This window comes from Argopecten irradians, chromosome 12 (genome assembly GCF_041381155.1).
Source record: "Argopecten irradians isolate NY chromosome 12, Ai_NY, whole genome shotgun sequence".
Taxonomy (NCBI): domain Eukaryota; kingdom Metazoa; phylum Mollusca; class Bivalvia; order Pectinida; family Pectinidae; genus Argopecten; species Argopecten irradians.
The window spans coordinates 41,317,870-41,335,126 of NC_091145.1; the positions used below are offsets into that span (position 1 = coordinate 41,317,870).

Below are 17,257 nucleotides of genomic sequence, written 5' to 3' on the forward strand. Positions count from 1 at the left end.
TTTGTGTTGATGTGCTTTATAGTTAATAATGAATGATGATAAGAATTCATCCAGAGACAAACTATAGTTCATTTTATAAATGGAAGGTTTTGCTCATCAAGCAAGAACACCTTAGTTGTTAGTTATTCCTTATTCATTCTTAGTTGTTCCTTAGTTGGTGAAAATTGACAAATGGGGTAAAATTGACTAAAAAGTCAAGTATTCTCCACTCACAGATGTGGTGGAATGAAATATTAATGCTCTTCATTGATTGAATGATCTAAAGGCTCTTTACATAATTTATGAATTTCATGGTCTTGGTGTCTATTACACTAGGAAGGGTATCAGATTTGCTTTGTATACGTACAGTTAGTAATGGGAAAACACATCTTTGAGCATTATTAATTGAATTCCCATAAAGAAAATAAGTAAAACTTGGTAAGACCCCTTATCCTTAAAAAACAACATCATAGCCAAAGTGGTCCTGGCTGACCTCCAAGGGGCAGGGCAAAAAAGGTGTCAAAATGACACAGTTAAAATAACATGAATGTGAAAATCAATCCATATGCATACTGCACTCATGATATTTGTAATTCATCTGATACAAACATATTTTAAACTGAAAAATGAAATGAAATAGAATACTTACTAAAGATAATGACATATTGATGAAAGAAAGACAAAAATCCTTGTAAAAAATTCTTGTAAGAGTTATCTCCCTTGCAAAATATTTTCTCCCAACAATAACCACTATGTTTATATGAAGTTCTGGTTTGTCAATGTATTTAAGGTGCTATCAATAATGCAGCCATTCATTTGCGCATAATAACTGGACAATCAATTGAGCAAAGAATTAAAAAAAGATATAAAATCTTAATATTTTTTAACAAACTTATGTTAATAATTTAAACACTGTCTTGAAATATTTCTGATTTTGAATAAACATCGATTTCCTCCCTGTGAAAACTTTGGTGATGACCTTCTTTACTGATGGTTCATTAAAGAATGATGAACGGGTTAATCAGGCGCCTGTCTGAGACATGTCGCTCTCCATTGTTACGCAGGACATGTTACCCATCTGACTCTCATCATCACCATTTTATACTAGATAAATAATTACCAGGCAGTGTTGGAAAGTGAAGTAGACTTTCTAAAACATTATATAAATACCAGAATTGTGGTGTGTGAAAGTTAAGGTAGACTGGTCACCAAGTAAAAATCCGCACAATATTTCACCGAGTATACATATATATATATATGTGTGTGTATGTATTCAGGCCAGACCCCGATTTCTCGAAACACACTAAAGTCAAAAATTGACTTATTTAAAGTTTAAAGTTAACTTAAGTTTTGCCTTAAGTCTGCATTTATGTTTCGAGAAATCAGAGCCAGGTGAGCTAAAATTGATCGATTTGTTGGTCATTTGGCGGTCACAAACTCTACATACAGGTGTTCACGTAATTCTTTGAGAAAAATTTCTTCAGTACATTCGAGACAAGAGGCCTTGTATCGTTCACCTGGTTTGTAATGCCAAGTAATTTTCTGAATACAGGTTCATTGTATTTTTTCTGAAGGAATTCCTATTTCCCTACTGGGCTACACTCTTTCTGCTCTTTCTGCTCTAGGGAGTCAGATCAATATTTATACAAACACTATTCCCCAAAGAGGTTTCTGGCAAAATTTGGTTTCAATCATACAGAACTCTATGAATAGTAGTAACTTAAAAAGTTTACCTCTTTTTCCTCTATTGGGCCCCGCCCCTCCTGCTCCCGAGGAGCCAGAGCCAAAATTTATACAAACTCGTTCCCCTTCTCCCAAGGGTGTTTTTAGCCAAATTTGGTTACAATCCATGGGGAAATTAGAGGTAAATATTCAGTGAAGAAAAAATGAATCTGTATTCTAAACATTACCTGGCATTACAAACCAGATGAGTGATACAGGCTCTCTGGGCCTCTTGTTTTTATAATACAATGGTACAGTAAACACAATGAACTTCTCGGTCCTAACAACATCACTTTGTTATGATTAAGTACACACATTGTTATCCTATAGGAACCATGATGGAGAATGAAAAGTTCAACATTATAACCACGAAATTAAAGTACTGTATGAGGATGTTTTACAGTACATACATCTAAACTAGTCATTAGTCAATGCATTGATAAGTTGGATGCATTACTTTATTGATGGTAATATTCTGTTAAAGTTAAAAACAGTTGTGTAAACTCAAAGTACTGTACAAAGCAGTTACATGGTAACATGGTACCTAACATCACAGAATGTTCTCTTAGTAACACATGTAGGTCTTTATTACAACAATACTGATACAGTTCCACTTATAACAACATTCTTGTATATAACCTTCTATAACAAAACACTTCTTTGTCTTTACAATAATTGACAACAGAGAATCTGATTGCCTGCCCATGCTTGTTGTATGTGGAGTTCACTATCATGAAGTAAGAACAAGTCTGCAGGGATTTCAAAATGGAACATTCCACATATTAATTTTGTTACATTTTCTAAATCATATTCCAGTTTTATAATTTTTTATTTTTAGCACATCTTTTTAATTTTTTATTCTATTTCCTTCATTAAAACATTAATCACTTCTTACTATCAACCCATTTAAAGAAGTCACATCGGGCCTCAGGGTTTGTACTCAGCCCCTCCGCTCTACAACACACAAAGAACTGCTTCCCTTTATTGGGCCCCTCCTTTCTGACAGTCCTTAACAGACACGGTTCTTTATGACCCTTACATAAAGGGGCTGTTGGTGGTCCCTTCAGTAAACTTTTCCATGCTAATGCTGAGGTTTTCTTCACAGGAACTTCACTGTCTTTCTGTTCCTGAGAACTGGAAGGGGACTCATCAGAACTGACAAAATCCACATTACAGTCAATAGAGAGATTGTTGTCCATTGTCACCTCGCCATTTACACGTGCTTTAGATTCACATTCTGTCTGACTAACAGAGTTATCCTTCTTTGTTGGTGGTTTACCAAAGAAATTCAAAAGCTTGGACTGTTTAGGAATGGAGGAACTTTTCTTCACGTCACATTTCTGCCTTTTAGCTAGTTGCCCTATTTGTTTGTGACTGTCAGTGCTATGTCTTTTTAGATCACATTTATTCGGTGACTTTGTCTTTAATGATTCATGTTTGGGTTTCTGTTCACTAATCTTTGACAATGTTGTTTTTGAAGACACTCCATTCTCTGAATTTACTAACGAATTCTTTGAAGATTTCAAGAAAAACGAGGACAGCTTCTGCTGTTTTCCAGTGAATTCTGGCATAAATTTGGTACAGAGAGCAGGACATTTGATGGCTGGTAGGAATGAACACTGAAACTCTGTCTTGACTGGACAATGATCTGACCCTTCCACCTCCCTCATTATCCAGCTCTCCTTCAGGTCCTTCTCCGCCATGGAAACATTACATACAATGTAATCGAGTCGTCTGCCATAGTTAGTTTCCCGGGCCGACGTTAGGGTACACCAGTTGGAGTAAGCCTCAGTCTCTGTTGGGTACAGGTGTCTATATGTATCCACAAATAGGCCTCCCTTCACAGAGGATGTGGTACCCAGAAATTCGTCACTATCAATGGGGTCGATGTCCGGATCTCTCCCTGGCTCCCAAAGGAACTGATTCATCCACATCCTGCTGGGAGTCTTACCCCAGTCCTGTAATATCAATAAATAAATCTCCTTCATCGTTACACGCTTTAATGCTATAAATGCTTTATATCACAATTGAACGTATATCTAAAAGATTAACTTTCACATAGTTTCAATTGAAAAAAATATCAAAACATTTGATCAGTAGCCCAATACATAAGCAATGTTACGGTGATAGATTATCTTGTATTTTCCTGATACATTGTCATCATTAGTTGATATTAGACCAAATTAAAGTTACGGTTATTAATTATCTTGTATTTTCATGATACATTGTCATCATTAGTTGATATTAGACCAAATTAGATTATCTTGTATTTTCCTGATACATTGTCATCATTAGTTGATATTAGACCAAATTAAAGTTACGGTTATTAATTATCTTGTATTTTCATGATACATTGTCATCATTAGTTGATATTAGACCAAATTAAAGTTACGGTTATTAATTATCTTGTATTTTCATGATACATTGTCATCATTAGTTGATATTAGACCAAATTAAAGTTACTGTTATTAATTATCTTGTATTTTCCTGATATATTGACATAAATAGTTAATATTAGACTAAATTTAATCTTTACTTATTCCTGTCACAGTTACAAGTATGTCGATTCCAATGTACCAATAAAAATTGTCCATTGTATGTACTGTACTCATTGTTATTGTACAGTGAATTGTATTATTATGCTGAAAACTAATAAAAAAAAGAGGCCAAGAGGGCCTTTATCGCTAACCTGGTTTGTAATACCAAGTAATGTTTTAAATACAGGTTCATTGTTTCTTTTCTGAAGGAATTCAAATATTTACCTCTAATTCCCCCATTGGGCCCAACCCCTCCTGCTCCCTGGGGGTAAGATCCAAAATGTATACAAGTTCTGTTCCCCTTCCCCCATGGATGTTTGTGGCCAAATTTGGTCACAATCCATGCAGAACACTAGGACAAGTAGCGATTTATAGGATTTACTTCTATCTCCCCTATTGAGCCCCATTCCTCCTGCCCCCAGAGGATCATAGCCAAATTTATACAAGTTCTGATCCGCTTTCCCAAGGATGTTTGTGACCAAATTTGGTTACAATCCATGCAGAACTCTAGGACAAGTAGCGATTTATAGGATTTACCTCAATTTCCCCTATTGGGCCCTGCCTCTCCTAAACCAGGGGGGTCAGAGCCAAAATTTGTACAAGTTTTGTTCTGCTTCCCCCAAGGATGTTTGTGACCAAATTTGGTTACAATCAATGCAGAACTCTAGGACAAGTAGCAATTTAAAGGATTTGCCTCTATTTCCCCTATTGGGCCCCGCCCCTCCTACCCCCGGGGGGTCAGAGCGAAAATTTATACAAGTTCTGTTCCCCTTCCTCCAAGGATGTTAGTGGCCAAATTTGGTTACAATCCATGCGGAACTCTATGACTAGTAGCGATTTAAAGGAAATGTTGACGGACGGACTGACAGACGACGGACGGACGGACGGACGGCGCGCTATGACATAAGTTCACCTGGCCCGAAAAATTCATGAGAAAAAAAACTTTCACATAGTTAGCAACTGTATAATACAACAGAACACGTCAGACATCTGATGTTTACTGTATAAGGACCCACTACCCTCAAAATGAATCAGTGGAGGGTCTTATCACAGAGGCCGAAGTCTTTTCATACCCGAGAGCTAGATTTTCAGCAAACATAAAAGAAGTGGCATTATATAATGTGGGTAGTTTATTCTAATTGTAATGTTTGTTCATGGTATAGATGGTGTAAAATAAATGTTTTTCTTTTATTGTTAAGATTGAAAATTAGTTTTAACTATTTTTTTTTTTTTAACTTTTAGACATAATTGGAAAATAGGGATGGAGCTTATTGCCAGATTTGAACCTAGTTGTAAAAGACTGGGATAAAAATGGGATAATTGCTGAGATAGGGCTTGTTGCCAGTAGAATATATATACAGTAACCATGGGATTGAAACAACATGCTCAGAGGGTTTGCATAACTCACCTGTTGTTTAACGAGGGGATTCAAAACAAAAGGAAGCCTTCAGTACCCGCTGATTAATCATAACTTACCTCCAGAACTGGATCACAGTTGTCAATCTTCTTGTGATTCAGATTAAGATCTCCAAGGACAATGACCTGACTAGAAACAGAAGAGAGTACAATTCTTAGTTATATACAGAAACCAACTTATATATAATTAAAAATCTGACAACCAAACTGTTAACTTTCCCACCTTTATATAACAAAGCAGAAAGATACAAGACTAGAAACGATTGGACAGTTGATGGTGGGACAAGGCAATATGGAACATGACCAGCATGGCTAATATTAAATACCCCAATGGTGGATACTAAGAATACTTTATATCAATACTACAAGGGAGATAAGTCAGATAACTAACCTTTAATGGTGGAAAACCAATTAACAAAGAGAGGAGGGACTAACTTGTAGTAGTGCAAACCAATAAATCAATGGGAGATAATTAACTTACTAGTAGTATGAAAACCAATAAATAGACTGCAGATAATTAACCTCTTTTTAGTGTCAATACCAATTTCTAAAGTATACAGGTAAACTGGTGATAATCGACTTAATACATAAAGGGACATTTCACTTTTAATCTCTAATAAAGATGTTCCCTTCTCTTGGTAAAACAAAAGTAAGCTGCCATCTGTTAGTTACCCTAACACAATCACCTTCCATTCTGCAGGAGAGCCTCTGCTCTAGTCTGAAGCAGTGCTAGAAACCTCATTTTGTAAACTTTTCTGTCTTCTCGTTCAGGGTCCACCCTTGGACAGTAAACATTGATGATGGCCAGGTGAGCTTCATTACCGTCAGCTGTCCGTATTCGATGTTGTGTGATTACTGCCCGCCCTTCTGCATCAAGGGATTCTAATTCGTCTGTTGAGAAATGCGTCACATCACCATAACAACCTACTTTTCCATCAACCTTTGGGTTCAACAACGATGTCAGGCCTTCTTCAGCACTAAATGGTGTAGCAGTGTCTCGACAAAAGTTGGCAACACCTGGTAACATCACAAGGTTATATTTAGACAATACCTATGTATCTATTCTTTAACATCTGCTTTAGGAGCGATATGATCAGAAACAACTTTGTTGTATACATACCTGAGTAACCACTGCGTTTACGAGAAAAGCTGAAGTAGGAGTTGTAACCGTCAACAATGGCTGTCGGCTCATCAAGCTGGTCACCTGCACCACAACAAATTAGAATATTTAAAACACTGGAGATCCAAGTAGCATACAATACAACTTTGATGAATCAATAAGATCAATGTCACAGTGGATATTGATGATGTGTCAATTTAATTATTGTTCAGACTAGATTTGTTCTCCAATACCTAGTTATATTATACAGATTTATTGTCATTGTGTAAAGAGCAAATTACAGACACAAAATGTTCACAGAGACACCTATAAGACAAGAGGCCCATGGGCCTTAACGGTCACCTGATTTAGAATATATAATTAAACAAATAATGAAACAAATTAAAGACATATAAACACTATATGCTGGGCTTTTAAGTTGGTCAGTGATTTATAAATTTGACTTTTTAGACTATGGAGAGTATTTGCTTCCATCAAACCTGTGAGTTTAGAGGCATTTTTTGAAATTTTAATCATTTTGACCCTGTTTGGTCCTGCCCCTCTGGTCCCCCAGGGGGTCATCGAGGACGGATATGGATGTTAAAATGCTATATCTTAGGCTAATAATTCTAATCAAGTATGACTCATTTCCTACGTAAATTGGTCAAATAATGTTCACAAATATGTTTTTCCTATATAAACTTAAGTAAACTTGACCCCTCCCCAGGGGGTAAAGTGAGACCCCAAGGTCATATAATTCACAATTTTTATAAAACATCTTAAGACCTTTCCATCTATAATTATTTGATTCTACTATATCCAGAATTTTAGAAGATTTTTGAAGTTTTAGCCTATTTGACCCTTTTTTAGCCCCGCCCCTCTGCCCCCAGGGGGTCGGCCAGGACCAATGTGGATATGATATTTAAATGCTATATCAGGCTAATAATTCTAACCAAGTTTGACTCGTTTCCAATGAAAATTGAGCAAAACATGCTCATAAATGTGTTTTTCCTAAATAAACTATAGTAAACTTGACCCCCTCCCCAAGGGGAAACAGGAGACCCCAGGGTCATATAATTCACAATTTTTGTAAAGGACCTTAAGACCTTTCTATTTATGAAAAGTATTTGATTCTACCATTTCCAGAACTTCAGAAGAAGATTTTTGAAGTTTTGGCCTATTTGACCTTTTTTGGCCCCGCCCCACTGCCCCCAGGGGGTCGGCCTGGACCAATATGGATATGATATTAAAATGCTATCTCAGGCTAATAATTCTAACCAAGTTTGACTCATTTCCAATGAAAATTGAGCAAAACATGCTCATAAATGTGTTTTCCCTATATAAACTATAGTAAACTTGACCCCCTCCCCAGGGGGAAACGTGATACCCCAGGGTCATATAATTCACAATTTTTGTAAAGGACCTTAAGACCTTTCTATTTATGAAAAGTATTTGATTCTACCATTTCCAGAACTTCAGAAGAAGATTTTTGAAGTTTTGGCCTATTGACCCATTTTGACCCCGCCCCTAAGGCCCCTGGACGACGCACGACGGACAACGCACGACGACGGACAAAAGGCGATTAGAATCAGGTGACCTAATAATCTTCTATCAAATCTGAGTTTCAACATCATCAGCAATAACAAGAGACACAGGCCTGTGTCGCTCACCTGGTTTGTAATGCCAAGTAATGTTCTGAATACAGGATCATTGTTTCTTTTCTGAAGCAATTTAAAGATTTACCTTTAAATTCCCTGTTGGGCCCTACTCTTTTTGCTCCAGGGGGTCAGAGCCAAAATTTATACAAACTCTGTACCATTCCACAGAGGATGTTTCCGACCAAATTGGGTTACAATATATACAGAACTCTGTGACTATATAGTAGCAATTTAAAGGATTTACCTCTATTTCCCTATTGGGGCCCGTCCCTCCTCCCCCACCGGGTCAGAGCCAAAATTTATACAAACTTTGTTCCTCTTCCTCCAAGGATGATTCTGGGCAAATTTGGTTAGAATTCATGCAGAACTCTATGACTAGTAGCGATTTCAACAATTTACCTCTATTTCTCCTACTGGGCCCTGCCCCTGCGGGATCAGAGCCAAAATTTATACAAATACTATTCCCCTTCCCCCATGGATGTTACTGGCTAAATACGGTTACAATCCATGCGGACCTCTAAGACTAGTAGTGTTTTACAGCCGTGCTACCTCAACTGAGAACGATGCGTGTATATAAACCCCTACCGCTCTACCGCTGACTTGTATCGATGTATTGAATAGTGTACTGTAGCCGTGTTATATATCCTTTCGACGGCCGGCAGGATTCGAACTTGACTCAATTTTGATAGTAGGTTATAAGAAATGCTACCTATGAAAGCAGTTTGCATCTAGATTTCGGTTTGATGCCATTTTCACGATGATAACAAACAGTACACACTACAAGCAAGCAAAAACAAACAGTACACACTACAAGCAAGCAAAAACAGTCACCGGAAGTCACCACGCACGGGTCATGGGAGGCAGAAACCTGCACGTGGGACTTGTTTTTTTTTTTTTTTTTTTTTTTTTTAAATCGGTGCTATTTTCCACTTCCTTTTCCCTTTCTCTCTATTTTCTCTTACTTTAATATCTCTTCTATCGTTTAAGACCATCTGCATGTCTGTATCTGGATAATTAAGCTCACAACGACAGGTTTCCGAGCACACACTAAAATCCGGATTTCAGACCTCCATTTTTGACTTATTTGGGCATGTTCAAAGGTGATTTATGACGTCACTAATGCAATGACCGAATCGATATTGACATGCTATATAGGGATGAACATCTCCTTTTCAAACAAGAGGCCCAAGGGGCTTAACGGTCATCTGACTTATGGTACAAAACAACACTCACAGGGAGTGGTTAACAATTAATATAATCAATACAAGGAACTCCTTTTTTGAATATGTAAGTTTCTGAAATAGGTAAAGGTCATTTGTTGAACAAACTTGGTAGCCCTTCATCCATATATGGTTTTAACCCATTCAAGTCAGATTTTAATGCCAAATTTCAGCAAAGCTCCCATTTTGGACCACTGACGTTCTATCCCCATGGGTCTTACCTCGTCCTTTATAAAGTATGTTCCCCCTTCTGAGCCCCGCCCTTCTGTCCCCTAGGGTCTGACCTACCTTACTCGTTTATATTAAATATGATTGTCCTTCCCCAGTGATGTTTCACACAAAATATGGATGCATTAATCCACTCAAGGGTTAAGAAGGAGTAGGCTTTTAAAGCAAAATTTAATCAAAATTCCCCATTCTGAGCCCCGCCCCTTTGTCCCCAGGGGTCGGACTTAACTTGTTTATATAAATTATGACAGTCCTTCCTCTACGATCTTTTACACAAAATATGGATGAAATCCACTCAAGGGTTAAGGAGGAGTAGGATTTTAAATCTAAAACAAGTACATGTACTCATTGTAATGGACACTAATACATAATCCCCCAAATGACCCTCTCCCTCCCCCTCCCCATCTCCACCTGCAACAAATTAAGAATGCAGTTGCACAGTGTATGAACATTTTGAGGTACTTTTACATTCAATGAATTGCAGATGAAAATTTGAAAACATTTTTATCATACTGATAAGCATCCCTTTATAACCCTTTATACTAAATTTCATTGAAATCAGAGACTGAAATATAACAAGTGATCCCAGAGGGATCTTGGCGCCCACCAAAAAATGATCTATGTCTGACAATGGAAAGAGGGATCTTTTCCCTGCTTTTCAAACTTTTTCAAACACGACTACACATAAAATTTGAGACAGATCGCTGCAGCACTTTCTAAGAAATAGTGGTAACAAACTTCAACAATGAAATCCAAGATGGCGGCCGTGCAGCCATCTTGTTGACCTATCAGTTACAAAATGCAATATGCACAACTAAGGCCCTAAGGGAACCTACATATAAAATTTGAAAGACATCCTTTCAGTACTTTTTTTAGAAATAGCAATAACAAACTTTAACTATCAAAATCCAAGATGGCTGCCAGACGACCATCTTGTTGACTGATTGGTCCCAAAACGCAATATGCATAACTAGGGCCCTAGGGGAACCTATGTATGGAATTTGCTTGAGATCCCTTCAATACTTTCTGAGAAATAGTGGTAACAAACTTCCACTACCAAAATCCAAGATGGCCGTCTGTCTTGTTGACAAATCAGTATCAAAACACAATATGCACAACTAGGTCCCTAGGGGAACCTACATATGAAATTTGAGAAAGATCCCTTTTGTACTTTCTCAGAAATTGCGGTAACAAACTTTAACTATCAAAATACAAGATGGCCGCCTGGCAGCCATCTTTTTGACCGATCGGTCCCAAAATGCAATATGCACAACTAGGGTCCTAGGGGAACCTACATATGAAATTTGAGAAAGATCCCTTCAGTACTTTCTGAGAAATAGCGGTAACAAACTTTAATTATCAAAATCCAAGATGGCCGCCTGTCGGCCATCTTGTTGACCGATCGGTCCCAAAATGCAATATGCACAACTAGGGTCCTAGGGGAACCTACATATGAAATGTGAGAAAGATCCCTTCAGTACTTTCTGAGAAATAGCGGTAACAAACTTTAACTATCAAAATCCAAGATGGCCGCCTGTCGGCCATCTTGTTGACCGATCGGTCCCAAAACGCAATATGCACAACTAGGGTCCGAGGGGAACCTACATATGAAATGTGAGAAAGATCCCTTCAGTACTTTCTGAGAAATAGCGGTAACAAACTTTAACTATCAAAATCCAAGATGGCCGCCTGTCGGCCATCTTGTTCACCGATCGGTCCCAAAATGCAATATGCACAACTAGGGTCCTAGGAGAACCTGCATATGAAATTTAAGAAAGATCCCTTCAGTACTTTTTGAGAAATAGCGGTAACAAACTTTAACTACCAAAATCCAAGATGGCCGCCTGTCGGCCATCTTGTTGACCGATCGGTCCCAAAATGCAATATGCACAACTAGGGCCATAGGGGAACCTACATATGAAATTTGAAAAAGATCCCTTTAGTACTTTCTGAGAAATAGCGGTAACAAGAATTGTTAACGGACGGACGGACGGACGGACGGAAGGACGGACGGACGACGGACCACGGACGAAAGGCGATTTGAATAGGAAGTTGGCCCAGCAGCCATCTTGGAATACCAAAATCTTTATCAAAATGTTTGCATGTTGTTCGCCATCCCTTAAAACCTCTACATACTAATTTTTGTTGAGATCAGAGACCAAAACCTGAAAACAGGACGTGGGCTCGCAGACATCTTGGAATACTAAAATCTTTATGAAACAATTTGCATGTTGTTCGCCATCCCTTAAAACCTCTGTAGACCAATTTTCATTTGCGATAGGGGACCAAAACCTGAAAACAGGAAGTGGACCAGCGACCATCTTGGAATGCCAAAAACTTTATGAAAATGTTTGCATATTGTTCGCCATCCCTTAAAACCCCCTATAGACCAATTTTCATTGAGATCAGAGACTGAAGACTGAAAACAGGAAGTGGGCCAGCAGCCATCTAAATTACTAAAATCTTTATATAAAATATGATTGTCCTTCCCTAATGAAGTTTCACACAAAATATGGATGAAATCCACTCAAGAGTTGAGGAGGAGTAGGATTTTAAAGCTAAAATTAAGAAAATTTCCCCTTTTGGGACCCAGCTCCTCAGTCCCTAGGGGTTGGAGCAAGCTCATTAATATAAAATATGATTGCCTTTTGCCAATGATATTTTACACCAAATATGGATGAAATCCACTCAAGGGTTTAGGAGGAGTAGGAATTTAAAACTAAAATTAGAAATTTTTCAACTTTTGGGACCCCATCCCACAGCCCCTGTGGGTCGGCCCAGACTCATTTATATAAAAAATGATTGCCTTTCCCTAATGATGTTTCATACCAAATATGGATGAAATCCATCTAAGGATAAAGGAGGAGTAGGATTTACCCTTTTGGGGCCCCGCCCCTCTGCCCCTAGGGGTAGGACCTATCTCATTTATGTAAACAAGAGGCCCATAGGGCCTGTATCGCTCATCTGGTTTGTAATGCCAAGTAATGTTCTGAATACAGGTTCATTGTTTCTTTTCTGAAGGAATTTGAATATTTACGTCTAAATTTCCTACTGGGCCCCACCCCTCCTGCCCCCATGGGGTCAGAGCCAAAATTTATACAAGTTCTGTTCCCCTTCCCCCAAGGATGTTTGTGGCCAAATTTGGTTACAATCCATGCAGAAAGCTAGGAAAAGTAGCGATTTAAAGGATTTACCTCTATTTCCACTATTGGGCCCCGCCTCTCCTGCCCCGGGGGGGTCAGAGCCAAAATTTATAAAGGTTCTGTTCCCCTTCCCCCAAGGATGTTTTTGGCGCCCCCGGGGGGTCAGAGCCAAAATTTATACAAGTTCTGTTCCCCTTCCCCCAAGGATGTTTGTGGCCAAATTTGGTTACATTCCATGCAGAACTCTAGGACAAGTAGCGATTTATAGGATTTACCTCTATTTCCCCTATTGGACCCCGCCCCTCCTGCCCCCGGGGGGTCAGAGCCAAAATTTATACAAGTTCTGTTCCCCTTCACCCAAGGATGTTTGTGGCCAAATTTGGTTACAATCCATGTAGAACTCTAGGACAAGTAGCGATTTATAGGATTTACCTCTATTACCCCTATTGGGCCCCGCCCCTCCTGCCCCTGGGGGGCAGAGCCAAAATTTATACAAGTTCTGTTCCCCTTCCCCCAAGGATGTTTATGGCCAAATTTGGTTTCAATCCATGCAGAACTCTAGGACAAGTAGCGATTTATAGGATTTACCTCTATTTCCCCTATTTCCGACCCCATTCCCAATGCCAAACCCCCCTATATTTTTCCAAATTACAACGAAAAATTCCCAAATCAAACTGCTGTGACAAAAAAAAACTGTCCTGAGAAAAGATTGTTTTGTTGATACAATACAGGTCCATGTAAAAACAGCATGTTAACATCAAATAACACAGTTATACAATATTTAATATAACACCATGTTCAGTAATATAATGGGTAACCATAGGTATTTAGCACACTGATAAGCAAAGACCCACTATAGACTAATATAATAATGCTGTTTGTGTAAAAAGTAGATAAGTTCAGTAGGATTTCTTGTTATCATCGTGAAGTGTAACATCTTAACTTTCAATTAAGACCAAAGCCGTTGAAATATCTGCTCTGGATATTTTTTTACAACACTTTGAACTAAATTACCAAATTTTGCGTCACGGAGGAGTTCTTTACCTTTCTCTATATATTAGCCTATAGTGGGTCTTTGACTTATCAGCGTGCTAAATACCTATGGGGTAACTTTTCCTAAAACCCCTCTTTTCGCAATTGAAAATTCCCAATTCGTGTCAAAAAATTTTTCCCCAAAATAACCTGAAAAATCAGTTTTTTTAAGCGTACTATTATACATAATTAGCCATCAGCTTGGATCTGTACAGGTAGTTGAGTTTACTCACAATGTGATTATTGCAAGCCAACGTATCTGCTATCCGATTGCTCTTTAAAGTTTGTTAATGATCTCAAACACACTTAAAACTTATTGTGGCAATTTAAGTAAATATATTATAATATTTTCAAAGAGTTCTGATAACTATTCATGTGTAATATCTCCAGACATTGACATGTGTACGGAGTACGGCGGACTGCCAATGTTTTTGACATGTTCTGCAAGATATACAGTTGGTAGTAGACTAAAGGTTACACATTGTGCACACGGTGTGAACTACGAGTGGACACGGAGTGCACGAGGTTTAGCACGCCGTGTCTACCTGTAGTCTAAATCTTGTGCACTCCGTGTCTACCTGTAGTCTAAACCTCGTGCACTCCGTGTCTACCTGTAGTCTAAACCTCGTGCACTCCGTGTCTACCTGTAGTCTAAACGTAGTGCACTCCGTGTGCACAAGGGTGTAACCTTTAGTCTACAACCAACTGTATTTCACTGTTTCAGTTACGGTGGCCAATAAAAGAAAACAAAAACAGTGCAATTATATTATGTTATTTCTTCTAAATACAACACTTCTTTGTGTAAGTTGTCAAGCAAACATTGAATTTGTGGTTAACCGGACATCGTTTTCCCAAAAATTTTTGAATGAGCAAAATATACCGATAGTAGATTTTTTTAAGCTTTTTCAGCCCTAATGAAACAAGAGGCCCAGAGGGCCTGTATCGCTCACCTGGTTTGTAATGCCTAGTAAGGTTCATTGTTTCTTTTCTGAAGGAATTTGAATATTTACCTCTAATTCCCCTATTGGGCCCCACTCTTTCTGCTCAAGGGGGTCAGAGCCAAAAATTATAGGAATTCTGTTAACCCCAAGGATGTTTCTGGGCCAAATTTGGTTAAACTCCAAGCAGAATTCTAAGACTAGTAGCGATTTATAGGATTTACCTAAATTTCCCTATTGGGCCCCGCCCCTCCTGCCCCCAGGGGGTCAGAGCCAAAATTTATACAAGTTCTATTCTCCTTCCCCCAAGGATGTTTCTGGCCAAATTTGGTTTCAATCCATGCAGAACTCTAGGACAAGTAGCGATTTATAGGATTTACCTCTATTTCCCCTATTGGGCCCGCCCCTCCTGCCCCCGGGGGTCAGAGCCAAAATTTAAATAAGTTCTGTTCCCTTTCCCCTAAGAATGTTTCTGGCCAAATTTGGTTACAATCCATGCAGAACTCTAGGACAAGTAGCGATTTATAGGATTTACCTCTATTTTCCCTATTGGGCCCCGCCCCTCCTGTCCCCAGGGGGTCAGAGCAAAAATTTTATACAAGTTCTGTTCCCCTTCCCCCTAGGATGTTTCTGGCCAAATTTGGTTACAATCCATGCAGAACTCTAGAACAAGTAGCAATTTATAGGATTTACCTAAATTTCCCCTATTGGGCCCCGCCCCTCCTGTCCCCGGGGGGTCAGAGCCAAAATTTATACAAGTTCTGTTCTCCTTCCCCCAAGGATGTTTCTGGCCAAATTTGGTTACAATCCATGCAGAACTCTAGGACAAGTAGCGATTTATAGGATTTACCTTAATTTCCCCTATTGGGCCCCGCCCCTCCTGTCCTCGGGGGGTCAGAGCAAAAATTTAAACAAGTTCTGATCCCCTTCCCCCGAGGATGTTTCTGGCCAAATTTGGTTACAATCCATGCAGAACTCTAGGACAAGTAGCGATTTATAGGATTTACCTAAATATCCCTTATTGGGCCCCGCCCCTCCTGTCCCCGGGGGGTCAGAGCCAAAATTTATACAAGTTCTGTTCCCCTTCCCCCAAGGATGTTTCTGGCCAAATTTGGTTACAATCCATGCAGAACACTAGGACAGGTAGCGATTTATAGGATTTACCTCAATTTCCCCTATTGGGCCCCGCCCCTCCTGCCCCCGGGGGGTCAGAGCCAATATTTATACAAGTTCTATTCCCCTTCCCCCAAGGATGTTTCTGGCCAAATTTGTTTTCAATCCATGCAGAACTCTAGGACAAGTAGCGATTTAAAGGATTTACCTCAATTTCCCCTATTGGGCCCCGCCCCTCCTGTCCCCGGGGGGTCAGAGCAAAAATTTATACAAGTTCTGTTCCCCTCCCCCCAAGGATGTTTCTGGCCAAATTTGGTTAAAATCCATGCAGAACTCTATGACTAGTAGCGATTTAAAGGAAATGTTGACGGACAGACGGACGACGGACGGACGGACGGACGGACGGACGGACGGACGGACGACGGACGACGGACGCCGCGCCATGACATAAGCTCACCGGCCCTTTGGGCCAGGTGAGCTAAAAATACATGTGCAATGTACACTGCCTGGTGTGTAAGTTACACAAGTTTTTACGGTATTTGTAACAATTACGATTGTGTTTGGTACAGCTAATGTAGCCAGAGCGCCCGCGATTTACCTGTGGATTGGCGATTAGCGTTTTAAAGGATTTACATCTATTTCCCCTATTGGGTCCCGCCCCTCCTGCCCCCGGGGGGTCAGAGCCAAAATTTACACAAACTCTGTTCCCCTTTCACAAATGATGATTCTGACCAAATTTGGTCATAATTCATGAAGAACTCTATGACTAGTAGCGATTTAAAGGAAATGTTGACGGACGGACGGACGGACACTCATCCCCTAACGTTACGATATCGTTACTTTTCATAGCATCTAAAACGATCCATCATTTACAATTTGGATACATACGTGTTACTTTGGTCTCCTGGAGACAAATAACATCAGCATCAAGGGAATCAAATAGAGTCTTCAGGTTTATTTTACTGGCTCGAATGCCATTGACGTTCCAAGACAAAATTTTCATTTCTAGAAGTCAACTTTCACTTTGACATCAATATTGTAACGGGGAATTTGATTAGTCGAGAATGTCAAAGAAATTGTAAAATATAAACCAATATGGTGTTCGTTACGGATTTTACTAGATATTTTGTTTTCATTCATGATACATTTCATGGATGAAATCAATACAGTTA

The 17,257-nt window shown here is 39.1% G+C and overlaps 1 protein-coding gene across 1 annotated transcript; it reads right to left on the minus strand.

The window, feature by feature from the left end:
• Positions 1-2,141: 2,141 nt before the first annotated feature.
• Positions 2,142-17,136, minus strand: LOC138335854 (DNA-(apurinic or apyrimidinic site) endonuclease 2-like). Its single transcript, XM_069285013.1, has 5 exons — positions 16,974-17,136; positions 6,775-6,858; positions 6,341-6,671; positions 5,715-5,784; positions 2,142-3,659 (listed from the first exon to the last, which is right to left on the minus strand). Exons 1-5 carry the CDS (start codon positions 17,086-17,088, stop codon positions 2,586-2,588), a joined length of 1,674 nt encoding a protein of 557 aa, XP_069141114.1. The 5' UTR covers positions 17,089-17,136; the 3' UTR covers positions 2,142-2,585.
• Positions 17,137-17,257: the final 121 nt, after the last annotated feature.